This window comes from Excalfactoria chinensis, chromosome Z, assembly GCF_039878825.1.
Source record: "Excalfactoria chinensis isolate bCotChi1 chromosome Z, bCotChi1.hap2, whole genome shotgun sequence".
Lineage (NCBI taxonomy): Eukaryota > Metazoa > Chordata > Aves > Galliformes > Phasianidae > Excalfactoria > Excalfactoria chinensis.
The window spans coordinates 52243078-52263292 of record NC_092857.1 but is presented as its reverse complement, the minus strand read 5'-3'; the positions used below and the strand labels follow the sequence as shown (position 1 = coordinate 52263292).

General features: G+C 36.6%; 1 protein-coding gene across 1 annotated transcript in view; it reads right to left on the bottom strand.

The window, feature by feature from the left end:
* The window catches only part of ROR2 (receptor tyrosine kinase like orphan receptor 2), a 145723-nt gene that overhangs the window by 14495 nt on the left and 111013 nt on the right, over window positions 1–20215 (bottom strand). The window contains exons 3-4 of the mRNA XM_072359836.1: window positions 18519–18806; window positions 17564–17594 (exon numbers count right to left, since the gene is read on the bottom strand). Coding sequence (XP_072215937.1) covers window positions 17564–17594; window positions 18519–18806 — 319 coding nt within the window. The remainder of the gene's footprint in view (window positions 1–17563; window positions 17595–18518; window positions 18807–20215) is intronic.

The following is a 20215-nucleotide window of genomic DNA, read 5'->3' as shown; positions in this document are numbered from 1 at the left end:
CAACAGCAACATGCCTGAGGGGACAAAAATCTCAAAGTGCTTTCTCTGTGCATGCTTTATGATCCTTGACCATCTCAACAGGAAATAAGCAATTCCCATAATGAGCTGAATGAATATGAAACCCCTATTTAACCTCTTTCTCAAGAATAAATTTATACTGTTACCCTGCAGAACAAAGTCTGCAGTGTACCTGAGTGAAACTGCACCTCATACTTCATCTCTCAGGGAAGGCTTCTCTTACCAGCACAAAAAATAAATAAATTATTAAAAAAAAAATAAATAAAACAATCTGTAAAAGCTAGCATGGGTTTGGTGACAAAGGCAGTATGACCTCTTACTTAGTTCAGTTTATTTATTTCTGTCAAGAACTTCTAAACACAGCTTAGATACTATATATAAACACATATGCTCCCTCCTCTCGTGATATAGTTAACTGCTGATTAAACTAAACTGGATATGACCATTACTATGGATGCAAGCAAAAGTAAACAGTAATCTGATGTCAGACCCTATGCCTGTAGCAGAGCTCTTGCTCTGTGTGTATGTTAGCCAAGTCAGAGTAGTCACTGAGTAGAACATGGTCAGCACTACTAATAAAGGGGACAAAAGTTATGCTAGTCTGAGCAAAATAGTTGGTTTTGAGAAAGCTGAAGTAATGACAGAAAACAGTCTCCTTGCAGATTGCTCTTTCCCTCTACAACTTGGCACATGGCAAAGTGTTTGCAGCAAAAAGCAAGGCACAGGAAATTTGATAAAATAGCACAGGAGAAGCAGCATGCTCAGTTCAAACAGGTGGCTTTGGAATCATGCACTGTTTTGATTTGTGCTCTAAATCATGTGCCAGCAATTCAGCTGCTGATTAGAGCAAGAGTTTAAAGATGCTGAAAATAGGCAGAAATACTGACTCTTCGATTTTCTGCTCCTTGAGCTTTGAAGTTTGCTCTGATCAAGAACCCTGATTCTTCCTCCTAAAACTTCAACTTCAATTAGGATGAATGCCATATATTAGACTCAGAAAGTTATCTCATGTCAAAACAATAAAGTTTTAAAAAATTGGTTTTCTGATATAAAGCCAAATCAGGAAAAACTTCAATTTAGAGGGAAAACAAACAAACAAATAAAAGTAGTATCAGTGTTGTTTTGTTTTGTTTTTAATGTACAATACAGGGTCTATCTAAGATCAATCTTGCTTAACATGTCTGGAAACATAAAGAACAGTTAAGCAGTGGTAAGAAATCTACATGTTCCTTATCCCACACATACTGTACCACCCAATTAAAAGCAGCTTGATTAGAAGGAGAAGCAGAAGAAATGTGTATAAAATGGAAAGCTGAACAGACACACGGTGAAAAAGAATGATGAAGGCTCTGTGGTGCAGTGCCTATCCAGTCTCCTCACAGAGATAGAAACTGACTTCCAGGGATATGTGGGTCTGCAGGAGAGGTATGGAAAGATAGAGATAACTTATGACTGGTTTGAATCCAGGCCTGTTGCTTTTAAGCTGTCGGGAGATGAGACAGATGTTCTGATGCATGTTCTCTGCTTAGATGCCCCCGAGGGCCTGAGGTCAGGCTTTAACAAGCAGCAGCTCTGCCTCATAGGGTTAGAAAGAAATGTTATTCAGAACTAATGTCTTTTTTTACTTACAAAGTTTACTATGGAAAGGTCTTACTATGTAAGAAGGTGAAGATGTCCTCCAGAAGCACACAGAGAGAAGCACAGGGGTGCTACATGTGTCACGAAAATTACAGAGCACTGCTACCCTCTTGCAGTAAGCATTACTTTAATTTCAGAGGTGACAAAGAAAGAACACCCAACAAAAGACTGTGGAAGAAAATACCTAGGAAACAAAGAGGCTTTTCTGAACGGAAAGTCTCATATGCTGAATGAATACATCTGGGTATAATACACTATATGACATCCATGTAACACAATCTATTGTATGCAACTGCCACAGTCAAGTAGGCCAGAGGGCAAATGAAACAAAGGAAGTCCCAGTAAATAAAAGGCAATTGTGGAAATTCTGTTCAATACTAAGATCATCTTGTGAAGCATGTAAGCCTAAAGAAGGTTTCCAGCATGTATTTCATGCTCCTGCAAACACAGTGAGAGCTGACCTAGTACCTTTACTTGAAAATGGAGTACTTGAATGCATACATCAGCACAATATAGATTCAGATTAAAACACAAGCAAGCCCAGAGAATTCCCTATAAGAATGATGATTAGCTCTGAAAATTAAGTAACTAGAAATCAGTTCTAGCACAGGAGCAAGCTGGAGAAGGGGGAATTAAACAGCCTGCAGTAAACAAAATGGTAAAGAAAAATAATTAAAACGGTTGGCTTTGCAACTATTTTAGCACTGAAAGCTATACTCAAATAGTTTCCTAAAAGTGATTTTTTAAGGTGCCATAGAAAAGAGTATAAGAAGTCTTCTGGTATGTTGTTATTCGGTATGCAGAACTGAAAAATTATTTGTTCAAAGAATACTTGTATATAGTCAAAAATATCAATTCATCAATGTCTTGATTGCCAGCTTCCGAAGTCTACTTTGCAGTTTTGAACCAAGTAAGAAGACAAAGTTCTTGAAGGTTCATGTTAGATAGTCAGATTCAATACATGTAAAAAAAAAGTCAACCTACATTTTTAATGAAGCTAAAAAGTTATTTGGAATTTTATTTCAAGAGTAATTTGTTTCGGTACATTAAAATAATAAACTTAGAAGTTATTTAGAGGGATCTTCGTTCAAAGAAATTACAGGGTTTTGTTTAGTTAAAGAGGTAAGTCACACTAATGTGTGGGAAGGGTGTTACAAAGCTCTTGTCATGGGTTAACAAAACATCAGAGATTTCTGTTTTCAATACATGTATACAGCAATGGTTTGTTTACACTGCACTTCTAACAGGGAACTGTTAAAATCGGGTACTACAATCCTTGCTATTTGTTCCTTCTACTCTTGACGTGTAACATTTCAAGGGAGGGATCACTTTTCAATGGCTAAAATGAGTTCACATGTCACAGCATTCACTACCTCCTACTAATACAGGTTCACAATATAGAGAAGAGAAATATACTATCTTTATCATATGTAGTCTCACTTCCATAAAACTTTCATTTGGTCAAAAATATAGTAAGTCTATGTAACTATTATTGTAGAAAAACACCTAGTAATTCCAGGTCAGGTTGTACCTTGAAATTTCTGATGAAAATATCAAAGAAAAGCAATTTTTTAATGCAGTTTCTTGTTTAATCATGAAGAACATTATTTTTTAAATAGGGTATAAAATTGTTCCTTCTCGTGGACTTCATAATGTACTAAGGAGATCAACAAGAGTTAACACTACTGACATGTGAAGCAATACAACTAGGGTATAAATATTTGATAAAGAATGGGATTTATTAAAAGCCATATTGGCTTAATTGTTAATCCATTGAGAAGGGTTGGGCCAATGCCAGCTGTTCCTGATGTTACTCATAATTTCTTCCTATACAGTATGCATACAGATGAATTGGAGGCTTCACTAAAACCTTCCAAAACACAGGTGTATACGAAAACCTAAAACAAGACAAACAAGCAAAACAACAACAACAACAAAAACCAACAAAACAACCCAGCACTGACACTGCATGTGCAGGGCAGAGTCCCACTCAAAAAAGCCAAAGATGACAAGGAAAAGGATGATAGGGAAAACACTGGTGATGCAGTAGGGCCCTCCTTAGCTGGAGGCACCTTTGGCCAGCACCGCAGGGAATGTCATGTGTTTCTTGCTCTACCTGCTCTTGTGATCAGAGCAAACAGCTTCATTCTTTGGCCAATGGTCTGTCTGCAGATGACTGACCCTTTTGGCACAAAAAATCATTTGCTTGCACATCTTCACTGGCATCTAAGTTGAGATCACCAATTGTTGGCACCATGGTTGAGATCACAGAAAACAGCGATCATAGTTAAAACCTTGAAGAGACATCACTGAAATAAAAGATGGAGATAAAAACTTCTGTTCACTGGAGGACTGTAATAAATAGTATCAGTATCAGTAAAGGAATTCAGTGTTAAAAAGTCAAAAACTAACAGGTGGGGAAATTTGTATATACAGTCATAGCTAAGTTGAAGCCAATGGACCTATGACAATTTACACTCACCAAGGATATGGCCCGTGAATTTTGCTACCAGATGTTCACAGAGTTTAACAACATTCCCCTACATCTGCATTACAACTTAGATAAAAACCAATGAGTAGCATTTATTTCTGTGCTTCTTATCTGAGAGAAAATGTAACAAGGCAGAAAGCCTAAAAAAAAAAAAAAAAAAAAAAAAAAAAAAAAAAAGTAATGTCACATTTACAGAGAAACTGTGCTGAGTGAGTGCAATGTGAATGTTTATCTGCTAGTTGTTGAAAGGCACATTGTGAACTGAAACTCCACATTCAATGTCCAAATAGAAAATTACAATTAATTGTTATTCCACTGATCCTACCAAATGATGAATTTGTTAATTGTAGTACTCAAGGTACCATTTCAAATCAGGTAACAGATAAAGCATTTCATTGAAATTTCATTAATGAAAGAACAGCAGCAAATGAATTTAGTCTTTGCAACAAAGCAGAGAAGAACAAGTTGTCAGACAGCAACTTCTAGATAATCTTATTTTTAGCCTACTGCAATTATTTCCACAACTGATTATAAAAGTTACCTTTTTAAATGCAAAACTCAGTTTTAAAGTCTGTTTGCAAAATTAGTTTCTGACGTATGTTCATAAATTATCATAAAAGGAGGATGCTTTTAATGCAAGGTATTTAAAAAGCATTTAAACACACACAAAAAAAGAGGTGGGCATCAATTGCATTTGAGGGCATGTCTCCATTGAATCACAAACCAAACTGCTCTACTCAAAAGGCATTACCTTACATGCGCATCAACACTCCCAAATGAGCCATGCCCTTGCAGCAAGATACTGTTAAAGACTTAAGTGGATTAAAATCCATGAAAATTGGTTCTGACTACCCTTCTTTCACTGAATCATTCTCCATCAATCCTGTAACGCAAAACACACTGCAATTGCTAGAAACGTGTAGGAAAGAATTAAACATCTAAAACAGTGGCAAGGTGTGCATGGCATAACACCACATCCTACTGGTGTTTAAGGATATCCTGCAAAGTCAGATATTTATCATCTTTTTATATACTTGCAAGAGTTTGCACTGCACCAAAAAGCAGTACTGCTCTCCACTACGTAGGGAAGTAGAGACATAGGAGGCTGTTCCTATAAAGCCTGTGTAGGAAAAAACACATGACTCTACAGAAGTTACTCTGCTGTTCTACCCATGACCCAGCACAGTCACTCAGTGAGTAGCATTAACTCCAGCTTTTGGAATATCTGCTTAATCATTTAAGCCATTTGCCAGGGCACAGAAGATAAATAATTTTGACATTTGTAATGCAGACTGTTCATCATGAAGATGAAAGAAGCAAAGCTAAACAAGAACACCTGCTTTATAAATTTCCACAAGGAACAGAAGATTGTTCCTGGATGCATTTCCAGCCATCATCCTCTGACAACCACAGACTCTTTTTCAATTTCTTTCAATTTACTGACACAATATTTTTCTAAGTTCTCCCACTGCTTTCATAGGTATCAACGTGTTGGGACAAAGTCTTTAAATCACAAGTCAGCTGGAAATCCAAGAAAGGCTGCCCGTCTGTTTTGTTGAGCATTGGGTATTTTCAGCAAAAACATCTTTGTTATCATTCAAGTTACAGAAGAATTTAAAAATGAAAAAGTTTCAGAAAGCCAGACTTACGGGAACGTGAACCTGGTCTTGCAGCATTCCAGCTTTTTGCTTACCAAAGAAATAATAAAGCCTCTCTCCAGAAGTTTTTTCTTTTCTTTTTCTTGTTCTTTAAAAACAAGCTCTCTTTCCTGGTGTATTACAACTCTGTAATAAATTGTCTCTCTCTAACAACCCTGGGGAAAACCTGTAGGACCAATGAGCCTTTCACAGAGCCTCTAACAAGCAGCTCCCTGTTTCTCCCATCACCAGAAAACAGAATTCTTACTCAGTTTTTATCTTTCCTCCTCATTCCACGCCGCCTCTGAGCAACTATACACAGCTCCTCCCAACAAAGGTCTTGGAAATGTTATATTATTGCTTATTTCATTAAAATCTGTTAGCAGGATTTCATACGCATGCCTGTCTGTGACAGGTAGGAGGTAGAAAGTCTTGAGAGAAAAGAAGACTGAGAAAGCATGACCAAAAACAACAGCCAAAGACAAAGAGGCTACAAGAAGAACAATGGAATTATTTAAGAAATAAATATTAAACAACATGGAAGTGTCTCAAGCTTTTATTATTAGCACTGTCTTTAAATGGAAAATGGGAAATATTGCATTTTTCTGTAAAGTGTTTCTTAGCTTTTTAAACTGTAGTGAAATTTTTCAAATATTTTTGTGAAAAATATTTTTTAGTCATTTCAATTGAAAATTGTTTGGGAATTAAAAATGTTCTAACTGGACGAGTCCAAAAATGAAATGAACCATGTGGATATAATTTTTTTCTTCCTTTTTATTTTTTATGATAACAAAGGTGGTTTTGTTATTTCAGATAAGACAGATAATCATCACATATAAGCATAGGCTATAAATTCAAGGTTACATAATTAGAAGTATATGTTAGTGTTAATCTTCAGAGTTCTTCACAGATCATTTTTACTCAAACTACAATAATACCAACTGTTTATATCTATACAATATTAAAACGTCAGTTTCACAATAATTTTCCCAGTCTTAAGAAAACAAAACAAAACAAAACAAAAAACAAACAAACAACAACAACAAAAAAACACCCAAACTGGCATATTCTTCTTAATAGAAAACCCAACCACCAAGTAAGGGATTTCTTTACAAGCATCTAAGCTAATATACTCATTAGATTCTCTGATAGCTTCTGTGGATAAAACAGGAACTGCCTACTGTTGGGTATTGGGTAGGTGGTGCCTGCGTGCACCAGGGGTGGAGTCAGGGAGGTCACGAGTGTCTGACAGGGGAAGTCACCTGTACCACTCTATAGGGTTTGTTGTGAGGCATTAAACTCGTACTTTCAGTGTTACGCACTGTGTGTGAGTCCTGTCTGTTCCCCATGCGCTGAGGCACGGTACTTTCACAAGACAGCCTTAACTTGTTGCCAGATCGGGAGGCAACACCTACTGTAGGCAATACTGTGCAAAGTCACTGGAATCTTCCAAAGATCAAAGCTAATTTATTACTTTTTAACTTCAAAATATATGTCTCAGGTGTTTTGAAAAGCAAGTCCTTCGAAAAAATGCTGTTTTTGTTTAGGAAAATACAAAATAAAAAGCACATTCCAAACCAAAACCACTACCAGGAAAAAGGGTAGCCAAAAGATTGCAGTGCTACTGAGCAGACACCTGAGACATGCTGGGGCAGGCCTTTTGCTAAACCTATGAAACACTACACAAATCTGTCCAGCTTTTATGTCATTTCCATCCCTGTGTGCTCATCCCAGCCTATGAGAACGCAGATAGTAAGTTCTGCAAATACCCAATCTATCTACAGCAAGCTTTACAGTGTGTGTGAGAAAACAGTTTGGCAACCTCATGGCTGGAGCCTAAGGTTAAATGAGGCAACTATACAAGGAGCTTGCTACAGCCCAGGAAGACAGAGTATTCAGGCATGGGAGGCAGTAGCAGGTTGGGGGTGCATAAAGAGGCTTCCACCAGAAGACCACGCAGTTCTCCTTATTCTGGAGCAAAACTTAATAATTTTGTCTCTCGCTATTCCTTTCTGTCAGTTTGTGAGCGCATGCTTTCTCCTCTGCGCTGGTCTGCTCTGAAGACAGTAGCCTGTTGTTACTGCTCTCTGCTCCAGCAACAGAGGTCTGGCTGGTATGGGTAAGGAATCTAGGCCTCACAAAGGAATTCTGATGTGTCATCACGATTCCATGTAATAAAATCATCAATATTCCCCAGATTAGGAAAATTAGCTTCTAGACAAGAAATTCGATGCCAGTTACTATCAGAGTCCCTAAATTCTCAAAAAGAAAAACAGACGTGAGTTCCTCTGCCAAGCCACTGGAAGAGGATAGGAAGAAGCCACTCTCGGTTCAGCAGCAACATCTGTGGGGCTGGTGGCACAGCACAGTGATACATCCAGATCTGTTGAAAGGTCTGTATATCCAGTCAGGCCTCACGCACTCCTAAATGACAGATTCCCCCTCCTTTTCTTCCTTTGAGCTTTAAACAACTTACTGAACATTTATCACAACTAATTTAATTTCACCCCTGCTCTTTTCATTTTTCCTATTCATACACTTACTTCTGGCTAAATGTCTTTTTTTGTTAAAATCTTTAAAAAATGTAATAATGGATACTGCATTGTTTCTTAGGCAAAGCAAAACAGTTCACATGCAAAATTCACTGCCACAGTTTCTTTTCATGTGCCACATGCAGGATGCCACACAGACATTATTACACGAGAGGATGTCAGTAGCAATTCTAGTCGCTCCACAGCTCCATAAATTAACCAAATCAGGCTTGACATCACTAACCTGCTCATTAATATGAACAAATAGAGAAAATTCAATTAGGAAATCAAATGCATCTCCTAAGTTTAGCATGTTAGGACTTAGCTCCTAGTGGTTGAAAGTGAATATTAATACTGATATACCTGCCAGTCTGAGTGACAGAAAATTTACAAGTGACTGCACACAGTCTTGAAACTACTGAGTATTAAGAACATGTTTTTGAGTAACAAGTAATAAACTGAATTCAGTTACAGAAGAAAGTAGGAAGGCAGCCTGTTCATTGCTTTGCAATCTGAAACTACCACATTGCCACGATGTGGGCAAAAAAGGAATTTTTTTCAAGTGTATTCTGTAAAACTGTCAGATGAAAACACCAGGATTTCTATACAGAGGCCATCCTGCTGACACTTACCTCCTTCACTGAGCTAAAGCAACTAATTCCCCAATTTGAAGGAAAGCATGGTAAGGTGGGTGGGAAATGAGAACAAGTGTTTTAGGGTGAAAAGTCCTGTGTATCTGTGTGAGCACATAGGTTTAAAAACAAAATTTCTGTGATATACCAAACATTGTCTCCCACATGAAGCAATCCTTTTCATCTTTTGTTTTATAATCAGATTTATCAACATGAGAAATGGAACACTTATGAGTGACCTTTCTGACAAGCATGAGAGAGACTACAGTTAAGATGAGCTTCTTGTCATTTTTAGTTTAGAGTAACATTACTTCAAAGACCTCAAAGACTTCAGATCTTAAAATTAAAAAAAGCAGAACCAATTTTAAAAAGCAAATTTCCTTACTATTTCTTTCTCTCTTTCTCTCTTTCTTTTTGCTACAATGCACTTTATCACACTTTGTGTTATTTAGTTTTGAGGGAAAATGTTTCAGTTTTGTCAGTTGTGCCATCTGCTTCACCTTTTGTCAAGTACACAAAATAAATTGCATCTATTGTTCATTAAGATCATTCTGTCTAAAACAGAGAACAAAATTATACAAAATGTAAGGAAAAATGAACCATAAAGCAATAAAAATTGAAAGGATTATTTATGGTGTGGTGTTACAACGTTAGCTTATTTTGTTAAATTGCCTGCTTTCCATTAGAATAGTGTTCCTTTACCTTAGAGCCTAACTACAATATTCACCCTTTCCCTGTATGCACTTAGAAGCTATTCAGTGCCCTAAGGAACTCTAATTAAACACAGTGTGGCATCCAATGCTGACAGGAAGTCTCAGGGACGTTTAACTGTCCTTTTGTAGGACATACAATAAATACTTTGAAAGTCACTTAAGCTACAGAATGAAAGAAAGAAGGGAAGGGAGAGAGGGAGGAAGTAAAATCAAAACAAACTAAAGATCCCTGGTTATATCAGGGATGTCCAACAGCTGCAAGAACTACTTGCCAAAACCCCAAAAGCTATTACTACTTTGAAAATCAATTTACATATATCCTTAAAAGGATCAACAAATGTCTTCTTTTGCTTAGAAGTTCTTTGGTAGTTTAATATAAATTGCTTTGCTGAGATGTCCAAACCCAGACACCTGCTGCCGATCTTGAATTTGCTGGAAGAGAGCAAACTGGCATTGCAATTTTTACAAACTCAGAGCTGTGTGCTGCTCTTGGCCACACATGCACATCTCAGAGCTCCTCTGCGGAGTAGGAGGGATGCTGTCCCAGCCCACAAACTGTGGGTAAATTTTCTCTACACAAATCATCAACTGTCTTTAATATCCATCTATAAGTGAATCTTCCAAATTTTGAAAAAGCAGATCTCTTAAGAAACAGAAGGTTCATGTGCTTTGTTGTACCGTCTGCTTGATTCCCATATATAAAAAACAAAGTGGTATAGATTACATTTATTCCACCCATTTAAAAGAGTGTTATTGCTGAACAGCTAATCGAAAGTGCTTCCTCAAATTTAATCCAAAGTCAGCTTAACTGCAAGAGCAGACAAAGGTGTAATTGACACTTCTTCCTAAGCTATTCAGAAGCCTCGACCAAAAGCAGGGAAGCCCCATAAGGATTCCCTCCTGGCATTACAATCAGGCTCTCACATAGTGCAGCGCAAAACAGCTGCATTACACTGTAAGGCTCGGGGACATTTGGTTTCTATAGTATGACAGAGAAGGTACAGCTTTTCTGGAAGTTTGCTTTTACTCATTTTCACATGTGCTTGGCATAATTTTGTGGGGGTTTCTGAACAATTTAGTCTAGTAAGCATAATGGAATGAAACAAAATATTAACCATTTTTTCAGTGTTCCCTGTCAGCTTCTTTCCTCTGTTATTTCCTTTAAAATGAAGGAAAAAAACAGCCACTTGCAATAGTTTCTTCAGATAACAAGTTACAGATAATAGAGATACAGCTCCTGGCCTCACATGCACATCTCAGGGTCATGCCTGGTAAGATAAACTCTTGGTTAGGAGAAACATAATCTCTGCTCTGCAGAGTAGAAAGAAGAATGTCCTACACTCAGGACAGTTGTAACTGCACCACAGCGTTAATCATGTTATTTACAATACACACTTGATGCTTAAATTAATTAATTTTCTAAGTCCATGTTGAACTCATACTTCTGTTACTACATAACGTAGATCTTTCAATTTAATCACTAAAGATTAGAAAATGTGTAAATGGGGGATTAAAGCCAGGGAAATAATATAATGTGGGAAGAAGCCAGAATCTGGTGTGGTGCAAAGTAACCCAAACCAGTACTTCTGCCTTGAATTACACATACTCCAGGTTTTTCATGAAAAAAAAAAAAAAAAAAAAAAAAAAAAAAGATAATTTTCAAAACAACAAAAGCAAGAGGAGAATAGAGATGCCTCCATTTCCATTACAAAACAGCTAACTACACTTCTTCTGAGTCTACGGTACAGCCCTGGACAGAACAATGTTCAGCTACATACTTACTTGTGACAATATAATCATGAGCCCTACTTGGATACTACATAACTGGAGTAAAAAAGATAACAATTTTTAAAAATATTACTACACACAAAAAAAATTACATTCTAAAGTAGAATAGACAGAAATATGACATGAAAAAAGAAGAGTGATGGCTGATTCACTGAAGCCTTGCCATCTACAAATTTCTGGTCTCAGTTTGTCACGGGACGCTTAAAGGGACTGACCAGTAGATCTGTGGTGGAGGATGAAAATTCTCTGATAAGAGCCCCTGCCTCACACCAAGGTGAAATACAGGAAATACAGCCTTCCCTCCAATCACAAAATTAAAAAGGAAACTAACATACAGGGGCTAGAAAGAAACTGCTGCATGTTCCAGCCAGATCCCCAAACTGGATTGTGAGAGGGCCAGGAAATCTGCCAAGGCAAACATTTGCTGTTTAATGTGGACCAGCCTGAGACAGCTTTTGCCTCAGTTCCTCATTTGTTAAATAGGAGCAATGTTCCCAGTTTTCAGGAGAGAGAATGTACCCTAAACATTTTGAAGTTATCTGACTGCTAATAGTGGAAGGCACAGAAACTCTGAAGATTGACCGTATATCCATTTGATGTACAAGAAATGGAGAGACAAAGGTTAAGCAACTTGCTGCAATCACACACGGAGACAGGAGCACAGCCAGAAATTGAATCCAGACCTCTGAAATTACAGACCAGTGTTTTAACCACAAAATTCTTCTTCTTGCTTGATTAAAGCAGGAAACCAGAACACAAAGTATGTGCTTATTCTCCAACTTCAACATGATACCACAAATATCTATGGAAAAATATATATACTTCAAATATGGTGCGTATTCTCTTGAAACAAAGGGCAAGTATTTTATTTTTTTTTTCAGCAAGCATTTTTTTTCAGTAGTAGTCAGTCATAGTTTCACGATTTGTGATCAGTATTCCATATCATAACATCAAGTAGTGCACTGGGAGTTAAAGAGTTAATGATGCAGTTCTGTGGATTGTCAATAGTTCCAGCTACCTGGCCTCAGAAGAGTTAACTACAGCTCCCAGAAGTCTTCACTATTCTGCTTCCAGTCAGAGGGAAAGATAAAACCGACCAGAAGCCAAGACACCATCTCTTTTTCTGCCTGCTCCAATGTGTGTGCTCCCTACCTGTCTTGCCTGCGGCACTACAGCAAGGCCTTTGGTTTCAGACGCTCCTTCTCTCATTTTATTTGATTTATTAGCTTCAATTTCAATTATATTGTATTTTATTGTATTGTCTCTCATTCCACTATCATATTCAGTAAATTAGTTGTTTTCCTTAGTTTGTTTCAGCTTTTTTTTTTTGTTTGTTTGTTTGTTTGCTTAGGCCCATCTCCCTACATTTTTACCTCCCCCCTTACCCTTTTCCTCAGGCATGGGACTGTGAATCTCTTCATTCCCTGTCATGGAACCAGGCTGAACTGGGCTGAACCGTGATGGGAGTCCTATCTTTTAACACCTAGTCCTTAGGTGCCTGAATAATTACTGTAAATTCTGATTTGAAATAGCCATGTATTGGTGTAAAAACATTTGTTTATGTAAATTTTAAGAAAAATCCTATGTGATTTACAAGGTTTAAAATGCTATTATCAGTGGCTGAACTATAGACTAGAAATGAGTTTTTACTTCTCCAAGGAAAGAGATACAAGTGGTGCTGCTGCTGTTTGACTGTAGGGAATTATTCCTTCTTTATAAAGTGTTTAGCTTGTCAGACAGATCCAGCTTACAAAATGTTTTTTGCCCACAGCTACAGCCTTCTTCCTGGATGACCTCAGACATGGCCAGGGAGGTGACCTTGGTTCAAAGTACTCCAGTGTCCCAATCCCTTTCATTCTCTTTCTCAAGGTCTCACAGCCTCTTTTCCAGCTTGTGATAACGTATACATTTATCACATACTTGCACCCATAGCAGAAGGTCACCACTCTGTCACAGCACAGGTGTGCTTTCGCTACATGATAAACATGGGATATGAAAGCTCACCCTAACCTTGGGATTCCTTACCAGAGCCTTAATTGAGATGAGTAGTTGGACTAGATGAAAGGGTCCCTTCCAACTTAAACAATTCCATGATTCCATGTGACTAGTTTTCAAAGACATCCCAGTTGAAATCATTTGAAAGAATTTTTTCTTATTTTTCAACTGACTGATTTTCTAAATTCTTAATATTAACACAAACTGCATGAATGAAGCAACTCTTTGCACTGCAAACTTATTCTGAATGGTTTGTATCTCAAAAACTCCTCCCCAAGGTAATGGCGATGCCTACTTAATAAAGGTGTTTCTTCCCATGTTTTTCCTTAGAACTGTTATGTAGACAGTCATCTGCAACTGAAATTCAGAACCAGTCTTAATCAGAGCTCAATTAAAAAATGAATTCTTATGCTTCAAAATCCTAACTCTCCTACACAGCGCTGAGAAGAAGACATTCAGCTCCTTCTATCATAAGCAGACCACATCAAGTACATGCATGGAAAGCATAGCACTTGTAACAGAGCGCTCTTGTGCTATTCTCATTTCTGCTAAGGCCTTACCATATTTTCCAGAAGACTTTACTGCCAACAAACTGTATTTTCTATCCCAAGACCCCTGCAAGGTGTTTCTGCTACTGTCAAAGACTACATGACAAATCATGTCTTCAAACCAAGAACTCTCCTGATGGGTAAAATTCAATCTAAGTTTTCAAGTTCAGAGAAAAATAAGTTAAACTACTGAACATGCAGTCTTCTTAGAAAATTATTATCTTGTAAGAGCAGCGCCTCAGGAAGGGAAGGCAGCTGCTTTTGCCTTCCTACACATAGATTTTACAGAATCACAGAGGTTGGAAGGAACCTCCAGAAATCATCAATTCCAACCCCACTGCCAAAGCAGGTTCCCTACACCAGGTCGCACAGGTAAGCATCCAGGCAGGTCTTGAATATCTCCAGAGAAGGAGACTCCACTACTTGAGAAAGAAGAGACTTGCATCCATTGTTCAAATGTAAACTATACTAAAATACTGTTCTCTGGTACATACTACCCAATTTTTTAACATCCACACATTCACACCTTTCTCACTGGACAGAACATCTCTCTTGAGAAGGGAAAAAGTAAATGATGTTAATAATGAAAAATATAACAGCATTAAGCAGGGAGAGAAAGAATTCACCCTGCTGGCTGGTCTTGTAGTAGTATAGTCCTCTAGTAACATGGTCCTTTGTACAGTAAAGGCTGGTCAGAGACTAGTTATTTTTCTTGTTGTTTTTTGTTTTATTTCATTTATAAACTAATTTCTACTAGCCGTTAATTTTTGATAAATTATTTGGGTAGATTATATTTTTCCATTTCTGTAGAAATACCTCTGTAACTTTCTACAGATGCAAGCCTTCACAGATGCTTCTCCAGCCTCTCCAAAACAAAAAAAACCAAAACCCTAAAACTAACAAAACAGCAATACAAAAAGAATAAGAAGCAACAACAACAAAAGCCCAGAACTTTCACAAGATGTACTTGATGAAATCTTTCACTTTTCGGTTTTAACGGAAATGTCTTGACTTCAGTATAAGAAAGTCAGGGCCCTTTTTTTAAACTGCTAAATATGACTTCATAATGTACATCTGATCTACAGCAATTCTAAATTTTTAGATAATTTCTAAAAATCCATAGCAAAACACGTGGGATACATAAAAATACCTTGCCAGATGTTATCTGTTTAGATAAAGGTTTTTATCCTGCAATATTACATTAGCTATAGTTTTAAACCAAGATACAGTGGTTTTAGGTTTCAGAACTTTCAATGAAGCATGTCTTTTTGGAAGCATTGATGCCAGGAGAAATGGCATTTTAGGAGGTTCAACACCAGACTGTTATGTAGCCAGCAAACAAAGAGTCTACTGTTCTGTATCAGCCCCCCTTCCAAGAACCTACGTATTCCAGTAATCAATTTCCCCATTTCTTTTATAAGTTGACCTGCACAATTTTAAACAGAATATTCAGTGGAAAAAAAAAAAAAAAAAAAAAAAATAGCACTGCCAAATTGCGGAGTTTTATTTGCAGAACAGAGGAACATGGGAACAACTATAAGGCATAGGAAGAGAAAACAGAAAGAAAAGTAATGTAAGAAGGCAGGATATTAAATTTGGAAAGTTGTACAGAAACTGGTTAAGTAGAAAGGTGCAACAAGATTTAAATAGAAGTTAAACAATGAGGAAAAAACCTACCATCACTGCACACCTCTACACTTCATATTCTAATTCCCTCAAGACTTCTCTCTCAACCTCCAAGCTTCTCAATTCTCAAAGCTTCAGCTCTATCTTCTGCTTAGTGCACGTTCAAAATATCTACCAGCACCACACTTTTTGTCTTACTTCCAATGGTAGGCCCAAAAACAAGATGGCTATCTACTGCTTCAAGGTTCAACACTGATGCCATTATTTCAGGACCAGTTCAGAGTTTTCATAATCCCAAACTAGTACCAAATTCATATAATATTCATTGTTTTTCCCAAATAATAGGATTTTTTAAGGCTATTTATTTGCCTTAATGTATCATTCAAAACCCGTACAAATTAATAATAATTGATCAAAAATAAAGTAGGAATGAAAGGTACCTTTAATACCTAAGAAGTATTAATTCTCTTCCACTTTTAGTGGATGTGTAATTAAGAAATCTGTGTAACACTTATTTTTTTCACTGTCACCTCTTTATTATTAAAAAACTATGTTACTTGTAGAGTAGCCATGATCTAATGTTTACTGCAGGAGAAGATGCTGGTAGATACTCGGGAAAACAAAAGAAATAAGATGAATTATTTCTCTAACAATATGATATTAACTAATGTAAAACCTAGATCCCAGCATTTCACCTTGTTCTTAGATCTCAGTACTCTTCAGATGTATTTGAGAACAGTGTTCTTTGAACTTAAGTTCAGTGCTTCAGTATGTGTATTTTAGTTTACTAGCACTTGTCTCAGTCATTGCCTTTCCATCTTGTAAAAGATCAGACAGTTTCCTGACATCTCACTAATTTTCCTTTGTAGAGCAATTGTAAAACAGTTTTCTGAAGTAAACTGTGTATAATCTTAAATAGAATTTCAGTTAGTAGAAAAATAATTGCATTTTTTCGGAATGCAGTTTTGAACAGCTGTTTTTAATCCACAAGAGCAATCAATTTTAAGAAAAATATGAAACCTTGTGAAAATTATCTGAATTCATTTGCACATACTATGCTTATATAAAAGAATGTAGTATTATTTTCATATACATAAAGCAACTGATTGATCGAGATCTGAAGTAAATGGAATAGCAGTCAGACTACTGCAGCCATGTGGTATTGCTACCCAAGTCATTGGCACTTCAGTATTCACAAACACTGATAAGCAATGTACGCCTGAAAAACATCCACATGTCTTTACAAAGCTGCTTTACTCCAACACCAATGGTAACTTCATGCAATTAACACAGAAAAGGTCTCATGCTGCATTTCTCATGTCATTAATTGATAGGCTGCAGAACCTATCTAAAAAAACTACACAGTACGTGTTACTGAATTTAAAACTAATACATAAAGCAAGCACCAGGCTGATCTATCTTAATCTTTATGACTGCATCTGCAAGCAAGCTGAAATAGCTATGAAAAATCACCAAGTCACCACTAAAGTCAATATGACACCTAACAAATAGAGGTTACTCAATCGTTCAAAGAAAAGATTTCAATCCTGTTTTATCTGACTTTTCAAGCTATTAACAGTATGACATGGGTAGATTTACAACTGCAGCAACTTAAGCACATTATCCATTCATTTTTAACCACTCATCCAGCCTATACTTGCCCTGTAAATAGTGTTCAAACATCATGACTCTGTGGTATTCTGATTGTCCAAAATATGAAGTAAGCAAACAGAAATTTCTCAGTAACATTTGATCAAACTCAGACTCACAGAAACTTAATGCTATCCTAATCAGAACTCTTCAGTCATCTGTGAGTTTTCAGTCATACTGGATATTTTTAGCAAATGCACTGTGGTCAAAGGCAGTATTTACTGAGTTTATGAAACAAATTCTTACAGAATAAAATTGGTCAGAGTACATTAAGCAATTTTCCAACATGTACTTACTGAAGATTGTGATTTGGGCTGTTTGTTGGACCTGTAAGTATAAAACAAACAAACATTGCTTGCAAATTTGGCTCAAGGAAGCTGCTTAAAAAAAGTCAATAGCAAACTGTATCTTCAAGGAAAGTTAGCCTCAAGATTCAAACAAAAGCCTCTAGGTTCCCATACATAATTACATGCTGCTATTTTCAAAACCACAAATAAAAATCACATGAATCTTCTGTCCATTCAGGCAACAACCCGTGTGAACTTTATTTCTGTTGGAAAATATCTACTGCCATAAAAACACAGGCTGTTAAAAGGACAATGTGTTATCTAGACACATCACCTACACTTTACTAAGCCCCACCTGAGCATTCCTATCAGTTTATGGTTGAACAAAGTTATGCACCTAACCTTTGTCACGCTGAGAACAAGGTCAGATAGCCAGTGCTTAATGAATCACTATAAACAAACTGTTGAGTAGTCATTATCATTATAAAATCAGAGGAAATTTTAGGCAATTGTGTCATGTCATTAGAAACACAAGAAAAAGAAATAAAACTTTTGCTTCTGGATGGAATGATCAATTCTCCAACAGCCAATGCAAGTACTTCTTAATAGGTAGTGTACCTTTACCTCTCAAAGAGCAGAATTTAAGGCAAGAATTCATGGAGCAGTATAAACATGGTATATCACAAGGATGGGCTTAGCACTACTGAACACCACCTGTTTTTTCCTCAATAGAAATTTAAAGATTTTTCCATCTGTATTTTCTTCCTTTTATTACTGGTAAATGAGTATCGAATTCAACTCACTAGCTTCTGTGCTGGGGAAAAGGTACTTGGCAGTGGCCTTATTTACTCCCTTTCACATGGACAGTTCTTAAAACATCAAATTTATTTCTTGTTATGCTATTGGAAAAGCTAATACCCAGCCCATATTGAAGTCTAAGCAATTACAAAAGCCAGGAACTCACCAAGCCTCACAAACAACACTCCTGTTGCTGTTATCGTCTTCATCCCATTAGAAGCCACACACTGGTAGTATCCTGTGTCAGTTGTGTCAAGATCCTGGATTCTCAGACGTGAACCATAATCTGTTTTTCTTATGATGATACGCCTTGGCTCCTGAACCACAGGAGCATCGTTTTTTAGCCATCTGACATTTGGAGATGGATTTCCTGCTACCTTGCAGTGGAGGATTGCTGTCTGCCCCTGGACTATGGTGATATTGTTTACTGGTTCCAAAAAGGTCAGAAAGTAACCTGAAAGGGCAAAAGGTCAGAAAAGTCAAAACTTTGCTTGGGCTTGGATAAAGGCATGTTTTTATGAGCAAGAGTTGCAGTTTCATTTCAAGTATATACTAAAAAACAAGTCCCAAAACCACACCACACAATTCACCGTTCTAGGTGTACATCCAAATTGTATTTTCTAATTGACTTCAAGCTTCTCTGCAGTTAAGTATAAAGAATAGAAGGTAAAGCATGAAATAATACCATTACAATTCTATCTTCTTTCACCTATTTTGAGGCTGTATTTTTAACTGATTATAACCTGCTATTTTTTTAATATCAAGTCCCAGAATAGCACTAAAATGGACAAGGAAAGAACTGTATGTATATTAAGTAATCAGGTTTCATGGTTTTAAGTTTCATAAATGAAAAATAAAGACACTAATTTGTGATTTGTTGGAAGTAAAGGGTTTGTCAGGAAGCCTTTATGCTACACCAGTGATTTCAAGTGATAAAAAACTGAACAGTGGATGGAAGCACAATGTAAAAACACTTGCCAGTGATAAGTTCCACAGGTTATTATTTTTAAATTGAATTTGGTCCTACAGCTGATGCATATCAGACACTGAAAGCTTGAGAGAATTTAATTCCTCTGTAATAATAATGGGAATGTCAAAACATATCAGGAAAGTATTTGTCACGTTCATGTTTGCTTTGATGAATTTATACTATCTAGATGCTGCATTAGATGCACTTCATACTGCACTTTGTAAGTATGTAAACTGAATCTAAACAAAAATTAACTTAGATACATGTTCACATGTGCTTTTTCCTATTGAGTAACAAAATTTTGCAGTTCTTTAATTAGGAGATAGCGCATTACTCTCTAGGAATCTAATACTAGAATGCAATGGTCAACTTTCAAACAAAATGGATGCTCTGTTTTTATTTACTTTTAAGATGACACGAAAATCAATTTTCCTGTAATAGATAGTTGTAGCATTGGAAAGAAGAGCAAATGACAGTAGAAAAAATCTAATCTAAGTTGAGAAAGCGAAATTTTCCTGGAAAATTGTGTTTTACTGAGTATTACACTGTTTTCTACTAAATAAATCCTGCTCTAGAGAATACAATATGAAAGTACAATATAGACAAGTGTGAATGTAGTATGTCAGTACACAGTAAAGTCCAGATATATTTCTAATCTCTACACAACACTGCAGATTTAAAGGAAAAATATTTTGTTATCTTTTTCCTTATCAATACTGTTTTCTTTCTGTATGTGATCTTACATTAATTTTCCCTGCTGTTAGCCTTGTACTCTTTAGTGATCTCTAAGAGATTTTGATAGAACACGAAGTATATTTATATTAAGCTATCCTTTAAAAAAGGGGGGCAGAGGAGATTTTTTTCTGCAAATTCTTTCCTATAATTTCCCCTGG